This window comes from Lucilia cuprina, chromosome 6 (assembly GCF_022045245.1).
Source record: "Lucilia cuprina isolate Lc7/37 chromosome 6, ASM2204524v1, whole genome shotgun sequence".
NCBI lineage: Eukaryota > Metazoa > Arthropoda > Insecta > Diptera > Calliphoridae > Lucilia > Lucilia cuprina.
The window spans coordinates 48,658,735-48,671,623 of NC_060954.1; the positions used below are offsets into that span (position 1 = coordinate 48,658,735).

Below are 12,889 nucleotides of genomic sequence, written 5' to 3' on the forward strand. Positions count from 1 at the left end.
ACGGGATGAATGTGAGGTTCGACGGGCTTTACCCCACCCGTCTACCTAATGAATGTGTCGTATGTTTTTTTCTTTCGAATGTCTCGTATGAATGAGATGTGTGCTGGGTTAAATGATGATGGATGAAAGGTATCATATACATATGATACCATTGAATTTTCCTTCCTTGTCCAGATAGGTTCAGAGTATACTCTTTTCAGATCAGAATTACCACAGTGTGTCCCTGTGAGTAAGAACAATGTTTTCGGCTTATTGATGGATTGTACTTAGGTCCACCGGTTACGTGTCTAGGTGCAGTTGCCTAATCAACAGAGGCCATCCAATGGTCAGAGATTAGATAGCTCGAGTACTCCAGAAAAGTACTTGTGCATGGACCGGTCATAGCCAATGTACAAAAATTGCCACCTGAGTTTTTCATTGAAAGACAAAGGGGCGATGGTAGACCCAGTGTTCTCAAGTCTACCCAGTGGATGAAAAAGTCCACCGTGAGATAAGGCCGTCAAGGCAGGTGCTCACTTTATATCTTTCAATATTCATTCATACTCTTCTCACGAAGGTGAGGGATATAATAAATAAATTTTTTATCTTTACTTGCTAAAAAAACAACAACTACATAGTTAATGAGTAATATTTCCTTAGACGTAAAAAAACTTGTCCACTTTTTTGACTTTAAGTAAATAACGTTTATAGGGTATAACTTCTTAACAAGTACATTTTTATTTCCTACAACAATACACCGGATGAAGTAGCAGTAAAAGATTAGCTTTTGTATTTTAGTTTTCTTTCACTTACAGAGCTTGTAAATAATTTTCTGCTACAAAAGTTTGTCTTATTTTTTAAAGATAAAGACAACAACTAAAAGGAGTTGTTTTTTTTTTCAAAAATATAATAATTATTAAAAAAAATTCTTAAGAATATAAAAAATGTAATAAACAGTTTAACTTTTGTTTGTGTCTTCTATTTAAACATATATACAATTTTTTTCTTAAAAAGATGAAAGACCAAGTTAAACAAAAAAATTAAGTTAATAAAATTTAATATAAAACAACAAAAATTTCTAAACATTCAAGCAAACAAAAAACACCAAGAACTTTGTTTAAAGAAAATAAATTCTTTTAAATAAAGTATAACATATTTTTCCTACTATACTATGCTTGTTTAACAAGAATTTTTGTCAGCACAAAACAGTGGATCAAATATGAATTTTCATTTTTCGATTTACTTTATTTTATATAAATAGATAAGCATGGAAGAATACTAAGATAGGAAATATGCTTAAAAATATTTCCCACTGTGCATTGCGAAAGAGCTTATAAAATATGCGCTGTTTTTTCCAAATGACATTGTGTTTGTCTTTTGAAAAGATTTTTGTTTTTCGTTAAGATCTCATAAAGCAAGACAGATTTTTTCATTACATATTTTGTTGTTGCTCCAGTCAAATTTGTTACAAGTGTACGAGGGTGGAGCAACAAGTTATGAATATGCAATCAAAGGTTAATATGCCTGTAAAACTTATTTTGAAATAACAAACTAACTAACTACCGATAACAAAGACACAGTATAAAATTCTCAATTTTATATAAACGGAAACTTCATCAAACAACTTTGACATCCATATGAGTAACACTGGGCGTGGCACCTCCCTTAAAAAGTCAATCTTACATAAGTATACCTGGGAAAGTACACATTTTTTCAGTCGTACTTTAGTATCAAGATGAAATATTTGGGGCGAAAAATGGGCGTGGCATCTCCCTTAAAAAGACAATCTTAAATTAGTATACCTGAGAACACATTTTTTCGGTAGTACTTCGGTATTAAGATGAAATATTTGGGGCGAAAAATGGACTTACTAGCAATAGGAGATGCGGCATATTCTATATAAATCAAATATTTACAATTTTGAAAACTGTAAACTATTGAATGAAGTCGAAGTGCTTTACGTTAGTACCTGGCATGTTGCCCTATCTCACGGTGGTACTTTTTCCTTGCGAGTAAAAAGTAAACAACTCATCACTGCCCCTTTGTATTTCTTACATGCAGGTTGCAACTTTTGTACATGGATATACCTGTCCATGTAAAGCACTTTGCTTGAGTTCTAGAGCTATATGATCTTTGACCCGTTGCTTAACTTCTGAGATGTAAACCATCACTTCCTTTGACAGCAGCACCTTGAGACGTAACCGATAGATCGAAGTACGATTCCATCAAATAAGTCGAGACTTTGTTCTTACTTACAGGGACACACTGTTGTCATTCTGATTTGAACAGAGTATACTCTGAACATATCTGGACAAGGAAGGAAAATTCAATTGTATCATTTGTATATGATACCAACACACATCTCATTTATCCGACACATTCATAAGAGAAAAACATACGACACATTTATTATGGGTAGACAGGTGGGTGAGGCCCGCCATACCCCACATTCATCCCGTACCATATACAATTAATATCAACTCATTTTCAACGCTTAGTCCCAAAGTCACTCCTCTGTAAGGTATCTGTTGTTTCGGCAACAGCACCGAACTTATCCCGAAATATTGACTTAACCTTACATCAGTCTTTTAACCGCAACTCACTCTTCTCGCGAATTTGGGTTTTATCCACAGCCACTACGTGGATTCCGAAGAAACCTCAACAAATTGATCAGACAGGACATAGTCCTGCGGGTAACTGGCCACTCGTAGTACCAGATTATGTGGTTCTTTGGTTAGACCTCTTTTCTACCTTTGCAAGGACTAAGCCAGGCAGTAGACTGTAAGCACCAATTATTGTTGTTGTTGTTTATTGTTGCTGCTGAGGTTGACAGCCCTTAGCTGGATAATTCGGGTCATTCCGGTACGTAGAAGCGGCTGTCGGGGAATGGCACCAATTAATACTAGAGGTATTGATTTCTGAATCGATTTAGAAATGTCCTTCTGTTTGTTTGTCTGTCCGTCCAATTTTTAAGAAAATTTCGTTATACTTGACTTAAACTTTTATTTTGACGATGTCCTTCTGTCTGTTTGTCTGTCTGTCCGTCCAATTTTTAAGAAAATTTCGTTATACTTGACACAAACGTTTTTTTTTTTTTTTTTGGACGAAGCCAAAATTTTTAAAATCGGTTCATTATTTCATGTTCTAGTACAGATGTTCTAGTATCTCTACCGAAATTAATACAACTTATTTTTGTGTAAGGCTGATTTTCGTAATAAGTGATGAAATATGAACGTAAAAAATAGAAATTTTTGCTATCTCGGTATTATTTTTTACATGTTCTTCCAATATCTTTGTTTTTGCTGTAACAATATAACCTTAAAATTTGTTTTTCAGTTACTACTATTGTTGACTTTTAGATACATTATTTTCTCAAAAATATTTTCACGTTTTCAGTTTTTTGTATTTATTGTTGCGTGCATCAATGCTTTGTTGTTTTTTATTATTTTTTTCACAATCTTCATCCGTTTAGCCTGTTGACTATACATACATACATACAAATGTACTTAGTATGGATAGCATGACTTGTAGTTTCGGTTTCTTCGTGTTGGCCTTAATAGAGTTTTGTATGAAAAAGGACACTTAGCCATCTTGAGTTGTATAAATAATGCAATGGACTCAAAAATACGAATGATGTTGCAAGATGCTTAACAGACAGAGTAACCAGTAGTGGTATTTTGTTTCACTTGATGCTACTTTTAGAAAATCATGGTTAATATCTCTCTCTTGATTTGACACGTTTTGTTTGACAATAATATTAAAATTGTTATTTCTTTGTTGTTGTTGTTTTTTTGTTTTTGGTCTCGAGTGCTGTATTTCAAAATACAATTTAATTTGATAAATATTTGCAAATATTGCATGTAAGCACATTAGGGTGTTATCATTAAAATCCATTTAAAGAAAGTTTGTTTTAAGTTAAAAGTTACAGATTGCACAGTTGAATGTTGTGTAAGTTGTAGCTCCCTATTGTTTAAACGCTTGTAATTTTCACACCCTTTTATTTCTAACCAGATAAATCAAATCTATTTAAATTGAATTTTTTTTTCTTTACAAATATTTTATTTATCATTGATTTTATAAATCTTAAAATCAACATAACTGAGTGTACAAAAATGTGTGTATGTATATAGACATTTTCAAACGTCTTTGTATCAAACATACAAATATTATCAAACAACAATTTTCCTTAGAAATATAAATCCTAATTGAAAATGACTAAATCTTACAAACATTACATGTAGTCTTTAGTAACTTAGGCTTGCGAAAAGTATGTGTAAATATTTAAAAAGGATTTAAGGATTTTTTTTTCAGAATGTAAGCAGGATGAATTGGTATTATCTGAGACCACAGTATTCTGTGAGGAGTACTTTTGGTATTTTATGATCATTACGTTTTGTTAGCGTTATTAAGAGCTTTGTCTATTATAGCTCTCAATTACTACTGAGAAGCTTTAACTGGAAATCGATTCTTTAACTGGAAAAAACTTCCGGTTGATACAGCTGTTGCTGAGTTGACAATCTTTGGCCTATTGAGAATTGGGGCATTCCGAAGTGGAAATCTAATTGTCGTGAACCGCCAACACACATTTAATTTGTTGTGTTTACATTGTTCGTTCAGTAATGTCAGACAATTTATTACAACATTCAAACTTACTTCATAGAACAGTAAGGCCTTGAGTGCTACTTGACTGTCCGAAAATATGTATATTCTTAGACCCTTAATCATTCTCCTCATGAACTCTCTAGCAAACATGAAAGTGGTGTAAACTTTCGCCTTTAAGATTGAAGGATATTTCCCATGGAAATAGCCTTCTAAAAGTAAGGACTACAAATTTCAGCTCCAGTACCAGTATCTATGTATTTGGACCCTTCAGTAAACCAAATTTGATCAGTACTTCACTGCCATTATGTTCAATTGGTCTTTAGTTCCTGTAAAGAATAATAATCTCGATGGAACGTTCAAAAAGCTATGGTGGTGACACACACTCATTAACGCCGACATATGAGCTGTTGATGATCAATTTGAATTTAATAATATGAACTTTTAAGTCACCTCTTATCTTCCAAACTGGACCAGCTGTCGTCAAAATAACGTTCTGGGAAAATACATTACATCTAATTTGGATGAACTATATAGGACTAGACTTAACTTTCACTACTACATGATGGATCGTTTTCAGATATAATATCTACATAGAAAACTTTATATACCCAGCAAAAATTTTCATTGCCATGTAAGAGGTTAATGCTAAAATTGACTTACACAATAGTATTTAAGGGTGATGTCATTGGAAATAAGTACTTACAGTAATCACTTATAAGTAATAAAAAAGGTCAGTCAATGCAAATCGTATGGAAGAAAAACGTATAACATCCTTCACACAGAATTATATTAATGAATTAAAAAGTAATTATATAACACATTATTAATAAGACGTTATTAAAGTTCTTCTATGTAAACAGAACGATAAGTAGTAGTCATTGAAAAGTATGTCATTAGGTACGTGGTTATAATTACAAGTCTCGGATCTATTGTAAGAAATTTACGTAAATTTTTACAGTTTACACTTAATATATTTTCCGACAGCCAGAAGGCAATTAGGGCGGTATCAGATTATAGATGTAACGAATGTAACGGCTTTAAAGGGAGCGGAGCTCGATGTAGTTAACCTGACAAACACAAGACCATTCGACGCAACAAAAGCTGAATTAAAAATATGGGAGAGAGAATCCCATAAGGCCTCTTGGAATAATGAAACGCTAGGTAGAATTACAAAGATCTTATGAGGTGACCCTGATGAGAATAAGACGAGAAATCTTCTCAAAATGAGCAAGTCAAAAGTTAGTACTATTATATTCTGAGTAGACACATAGGATTACGAGCACATCTATGCTAAATTGGCCGTGCGAATTCAGACAAATGAAGAGCATGTGGAGAGAAAGTAAAACTCTGGAGCACTTTCTGTGCCAATGTAGATCCAAGTATCTTGGTATGATGTCATTCCGGAAATAACACCGATTGAAAATTCTTAAGAATTACGTCCAGGAAGGTGAGTTTGTGAACATTTTTTTCATGAAGAGGAGCGCGCAACTGGTCGATAATGTCTTAGGTATATTTCTTCGGAATTGATGTACTATACATCCTCCTATCAACTTTACCTAGCCATCTACATACGAAAGAGGACTAAAGTTTTTTAAAAGTAAAAACCCTAAAATACATATACATATATACAAAAGTTTGTACACATTTGTTCAAATCTATATAGGAAAATTATAACTTTTCGCTACAACTAAATATAATTTACTCTACTCGAGAGATTTCTTATATGCAATAATAATATTTTACACACATTACCAAGTCATTATAATCCATACAAATTTCCAACAACAAAGTTTTGTTTAGAATAGTGTCTATTACATAAACACAAACGCCTAACATACGTACACATAGAAGAAATATTAAACTTTATTTTTCTTGCAAGTTAAGTTGCATTTTAAGACAAGAGCACAACAGTGCTGGTGGGGGCAACAACGACAAACACAACGATTGACAAAAATAATTGTATGAAAAAGGGCCAAAGTTGCATGAAAAATAAAATTTTACATGCAACTTTGGCATGCCAAAATTGTTTGCATAATGTTTGAGTTATTATCTCTTTATGCCCATCATTGCTGTATTATCTACATACATACATAGACAGACACTTACATACATAAATACTTTTGAAAATAATCTACCACAAAATTAGTGCATTCTGCTCATGCAAGTATGAGTGTAAAAGAAACTATTTTATAGTCATTTTTTGTTATAAAATGAAGTTTTTTTATTAGTTTTTATAATGTTGTTAACTAGTGTAATGAAGAATTTTTGAAGATTATATAGTAAAGTATGTATGTTGCCAACTATTAGTTGAATGGAATTATCTTGCAAAAGGGTGGGGCAGACAAGTTTGAAATGAAAAATAAAAATGAAAACTAAATTAATACAATTTACATAAGGTTATTATTTGCAATTATGTTAATGTTATAGAAAAACTTTTAATTTGTAAACGTATACATCTGGGTTGTTTTTTCTTACTTGTATTGGTGGTAGTAGGCAAAATAGGAAAGGATATTAGGCTCGTTTATGCTCTAGGTGAATTTTATTGTACTGATGTAATATAATAACAATATCACAGATAAAACTATGTAATGACTTTTAATTCAATTACTTATTCAACAATATACTTTACAATAACTACTACATATAGTCAGAATTGCATAGAAATAGTCTAATAAGGCCTTAAAAATAATAAGTAGTATAAGTACTTTCTAATTCATTACAACTCTTCTCTCTAAACCTTTAGAAGCTGTATTTTGTAAATCAGGCAGAACCTTTTACATGTTGATGAAAGTTTTTGCTGGGATCTTCTTTTCAATCTGAGGTTAAATCTTGCAAGTAACTAACTAACTAACTAACTAACTAACTAAATAACTAACTAACTAACTACCTGACTAAATAACTAACTAACTAAGTAACTTACTGACTAACTAACTAACTAACAAACCAACTAATTAACTAAATAACTAAACAACTAACTAACTAAATATCTAACTAACTACTAACTAAGTGACCAAAAGTTATAGGACACGTCATGTGTCAGGTACAACAGAGAAAAAACATGGTTGTAGTCTCCATATTCTAAGAGCAACATATTATGTTTACATTATGATTGTAGTGTCAATATATTATGGTTATTGCAACAATTTTAAAATATCATATTATGATGAAACACAAAAGTTATAGGACACGTCATGTGTCAGGTACAACAGAGAAAAAACATGGTTGTAGTCTCCATATTCTAAGAGCAACATATTATGTTTACATTATGATTGTAGTCTAAATATATTATGGTTTTTGTAACAATTTTAAAATATCATATTATGATGAAACACAGTTGAAATATGTTATCATAATATTTTTTATTTGCCTTCATCTTGTTTGTAATATATAATTATATTTTCATCAAATGTGATCAAAATTTCGTTAAAAATATGTATCAAAAAATCAAATTTATTTTGAGTACTGAATCAGTAAAATTACAGTTCCTAAAAAAGTAAAAACCTACAAGACATGACACTATTTACACATTTAAATTTGACTCGAAAAAAACCTAGCTACAATATTCTATACAAAGTGAAATACTTATACATATAATGTTATAAACAAAATGAGAATTATTTCAACTCATTTTATTGTCGCCTAAAACAACACACACACACAAAATAATATGTGTGAGGTATGTGAATAAAGTTGTTTTGTTGTTGTACCAACAGACATAGAACAACATAACATACAATAGTTATGTAACATATGTATAACAACATACCACATAATGGTTATTTGAAAGTTTAAATGGTTGTTAGTAACATAATATGTTTTCACCGTTACCATTATTAAGTTATTAAAAAAAAAAAATTTTCATTGAATCATACTCAAATTGATAATTACCATGAACATGAAAATGATTACAGTAACAACAATATTTTTTAAATCGAATTAAAATGACAATTATATGTTTTAGATAACAATATATTGTTACAGTGAACATAGTTTAGTTATAGTAAACCCCATGATAATCCTATAAAGTCTCACGGAAAAATGAAACTATGAATAGAACCAAACAGATGCTATGGGATGACCCTTTTGAGAGCAAGACAAGAAAACTCCGCAAAATTAGCAAGACTGAGGTTAACAAGACTGAGGTGAGTATCCAAGTGGATACACAGGATAATGGACTTGAGTATTTAGTCAAATAAAGAGCATGTGGAGAGGAAAGTGACACTCCGGAGTAGTTTATTTGCTACTGGCATGCATTTGTCGAAGTTAGATGCAAGTATTTTGTGAGTGATCTAAATCCGTAAATAAAATTCATCGCAAACACTTCGAAAGCTGAGTTAAAAATATGAGTGAGATAATCCTAAAAAGTTTTCTGAAATAATGAAACTATGGGTAGAACCAAACAGATCCTATGGGGTGTCCCCTTTTTCAGAGCAAGAAAAGAAATCTCCTCAAAATTAGAAAGACTGAGGTAGTATGATGATTAGTATTCCAAGTGGATATGCAGGATTATGGACTTGAGTATTTAGTCAAATAAAGAGCATGTGGAGAGGACAGTGAAACTCCGGAGCAGTTTATTTGCTTCAGGCATGCATTTGTCGAAGTTAGATGCAAGTATCTTGTGAGTGATATAAATCCGTAAATAACATTCATCGCGAACACTGATTCGAAAATTCTTAGAAATTACGTGCAGGAAACTAAGTTTCTGAACATTGAAAGAAATAAATTCAGTGACAAATTATTGTTTCTTTTTTTTATTTTATTTAAAGGTGTAAAAACAGGCTTATTTCTTCGGATTTGATGTGGTATACATCCTATTAACCTAACCTAATTCAGAAACGGAACTAGTTAAATGAATGAATATGTGGCTATTGATTATGAAACGAAACATAAAGATCTTATAAGAATTATCATATTATTCAAATTCTTAATATGACTCTTCTGCAAGTTCAACTAAACATCATATGTAACAACAAAATTAATAAATTTTGTTTGAGTTTAATACCAATAATCACAATAATTTGTCCTGTTGCCACTTTAAATTCGAGCAAAATAACAATTTTTTATCTAATTACTTATTTAAGAAATTATTGACCTTAAAAACAAAAAAAAAATTTTTGTTTAAAAATAATTTCTATACGTTACTTTCTTAAATAATCTCATAAATGAAATTTTTTGTAAAGTTATACGTATTACTGGCAAGATAATAAAAAAAAACTAATTTCTGTGTAAGTCATACTGGTTTTTTCCATTATTTTCTTTTTTTTTTTGGTCTAAAATCAACATTATCATCGCTCATTTTGTTTTTAACCAAATAAAAACCGATTTTTATAAAACTACAACACCCTAGAATTGACATTACTATCTACCGTTAAATGCAATTTCTAAATACAAACACACACACATACACTTTTATTACCAGGAGTAATAATGATTGTATGGGTGTGTAAGTGTACATATGTATGTATATAAATATCATTAACGGGAAAATGCAACATGTGATATAATTGTCCTAGATAAACAATGTTGCTCTCCATGCCGACAGCCATACATATACACACACACTCTTAAACACTCACCGTCACTGAGACATACACTCAAAAAGGATTTACCGAAAATAATATAATAAAGCAAAATAGGATGAAAATGAGGGAAATTATGATGTAACACAATGCAATTGAGTTGTTACAACCGAAATAAGAAAAAAATCGTCAAGCTTGAACTTGAGTATTTTAGTTATTGTATTAAAGCTTATAAAAGCTTACAGAGAATAAAAAGTAACCACTTTCCTTAAGAGAGTATATAAAAAAGAGTGTATAAAAAGTAAGCTTTAAGGGTGTGTTTGAAATGCTTAAAGTTGTTTCCAGTACCTTAGCTAATACATGCACCATGTTTTTGGGACAATCCTTAAAGCTTTTGACATAACAAATTTTCCAAAGTTTGTATAAAATGGTTTAAAACTTGGACACTTTCTTTCTCAAGTCTCCACTAAAAGCTTTCTTTTTTAATCGAATGGCCATATTTCCATTCCTAACCGAATATTGCAATCTGATTCCACAACATTTATATGAATAGGTCTTACAAAAGCAACAATCATAATTAGGATAAAATTTTTACATTGTATAGTTTTTAATTGACTACAATTAATAACTAGAACTGCACTAGATCTGAACTAGAGCTTCAATATATCTAAAATAGAACATAACTAGAAAAGAACTAGAACTGAACTAGAACTGAACTAGAACTGAACTAGAACTGAACTAGAACTGAATTAGAACTGAAATAGAACTAGAACTGAACTAGAATTGAACTAGAACTGAACTAGAACTAGAACTGAACTAGAACTGAACTAGAACTGAACTAGAACTGAACTAGAACTGAACTAGAACTGAACTAGAACTGAACTAGAACTGAACTAGAACTGAACTAGAACTGAACTAGAACTGAACTAGAACTGAACTAGAACTGAACTAGAACTGAACTAGAACTGAACTAGAACTGAACTAGAACTGAACTAGAACTGAACTAGAACTGAACTAGAACTGAACTAGAACTGAACTAGAACTGAACTAGAACTGAACTAGAACTGAAGTAAGTAGAACTGAACTAGAACTGAACTAGAATCCCTCCTTTTTTTACATAAGATATGACGTTTACTGAAAATACATTGACAAAAGGATTTTCTTAAATGATTTCACAACATATAGATAGACTTAAAATTAAAAAAAAAAATTATCTGAAAACAAGGTAATATTACTATATATGAATGATATTTAATATTCCTTAAATTCTTAAAATTAAAATATTTAAAATCCATGAACTTTGTAAGTTCCATTTTATAAACCAAAATTTAGTTTTTAAAGCCTTTTTTGAAATTTACAGCCATTGTTAAGTGTACGAAGTATGTATATGTCTACAAATTAATAATATTTATACTTAACGAACATTTTGATATTAAACATAATTCGTTAAGTCAACTGTTCTTTAATTTTAATACACATCCTTAATAGAGAAACAAATACATTAAAATTGAAATGTTCCATATTTAAAATTATTTTTTATGTCAAATAAATAATAATAACAAGGAAAAACAAATAAATAAGAATTGTAAGGGTATTTATTTGTAAAAGTGTACTTACATTTCTTTTCGAATTCTAAAATCGGTCGGTATATAATTGATTGTTTTTTTTATAATTATTTTTTAATTTTTCATGAAAGTTTTTTTTTCGTTAAAAGTAACGTTTGTTGTTGTACGTTTTTATTTGGTACGAAATATAAACAAAATAAAAAAAGTAAATAACAACAAACATGAAATTAGATTTTATTTAGAAAATCAATTTTTTGAATGAGTTTTTTAGGAAAAAATTCAAAACTAAGAAGTAGAGTAAGCAAAGTAAGTGTAAATTTGAACTAAAAACAAATATTTAACTCAAATATTTATTGATTTATTTTTTTAGTATTTTTTTCGATAAGCATCCAAGTTTTTCTCAATAAATAAACAATATTTTTGAATTTAAACTTTTTTCTTAAATATAAAATGTTCCATTTTCTTTAATAATTAATATGAATAGAATTAATTATATATATATATAGAAACAAAAAACTAAAAACAAAATTTGAAAAAAAACATACGTTTTTGGAGAATATAAATTTAATTTTTCAAACAATTAACATTTGCTATGAACTTACCCATATCGTCGATAATTGGCGCCATGCGTAATGTAATGCCGACCAACATGAGGCACATCAGCAACAGTAAACATGCTGTTGCAATAATGGTCCAACGAGCACGTTCTGGCAAATCATCTGGATCGATTACCTATAATATTAAGAATGAAAATATTTTGGTTGTTTTTTAATATTTTTTGAAATTTTTCAATTTTATGATTTATTTTTTTTTTTTTGGTATTAAATTACATATTTACCTTTACTTCTTGTGTTTCTAAGTCCTGTACAAGTATTTTGGGTTTTTTATGGCGATGACGTTTTTTGTGACGATGATGGCTGCAAATAAAAAAATATGTATTTATTATAAATGCAGAGTAGTTTTACATCACGTGAAATACTAGAGACATTTTACTTCAGTTCTAGTTTAGTTCTAAATCAGATTTATTTCATTGCTAGTTCTGATCTAGTTCAGTTATATTTCAGTTCTAGTTCAGTTCAAGTTCAGTTCTAGTACAGTTCTTGTACAGTTCTAATACAGTTCTAGTTTAGTTCTAGTTCAATTCTAGTTCAGTTCTAGTTCAGTTCTAGTTCAGTTCTAGTTCAGTTCTAGTTCAGTTCTAGTTCAGTTCTAGTTCAGTTCTAG

At 30.2% G+C, this 12,889-nt stretch overlaps 1 protein-coding gene across 1 annotated transcript in view; it reads right to left on the reverse strand.

Annotated features, from left to right (window-relative positions):
- LOC111676035 (serine-rich adhesin for platelets) overlaps nt 1–12,889 on the reverse strand; it is a 321,746-nt gene that overhangs the window by 206,779 nt on the left and 102,078 nt on the right. Inside the window, exons 5-6 of the mRNA XM_046953535.1 lie at nt 12,504–12,582; nt 12,268–12,397 (exon numbers count right to left, since the gene is read on the reverse strand). Of these exons, the coding sequence (XP_046809491.1) occupies nt 12,268–12,397; nt 12,504–12,582 (209 nt within the window). The remainder of the gene's footprint in view (nt 1–12,267; nt 12,398–12,503; nt 12,583–12,889) is intronic.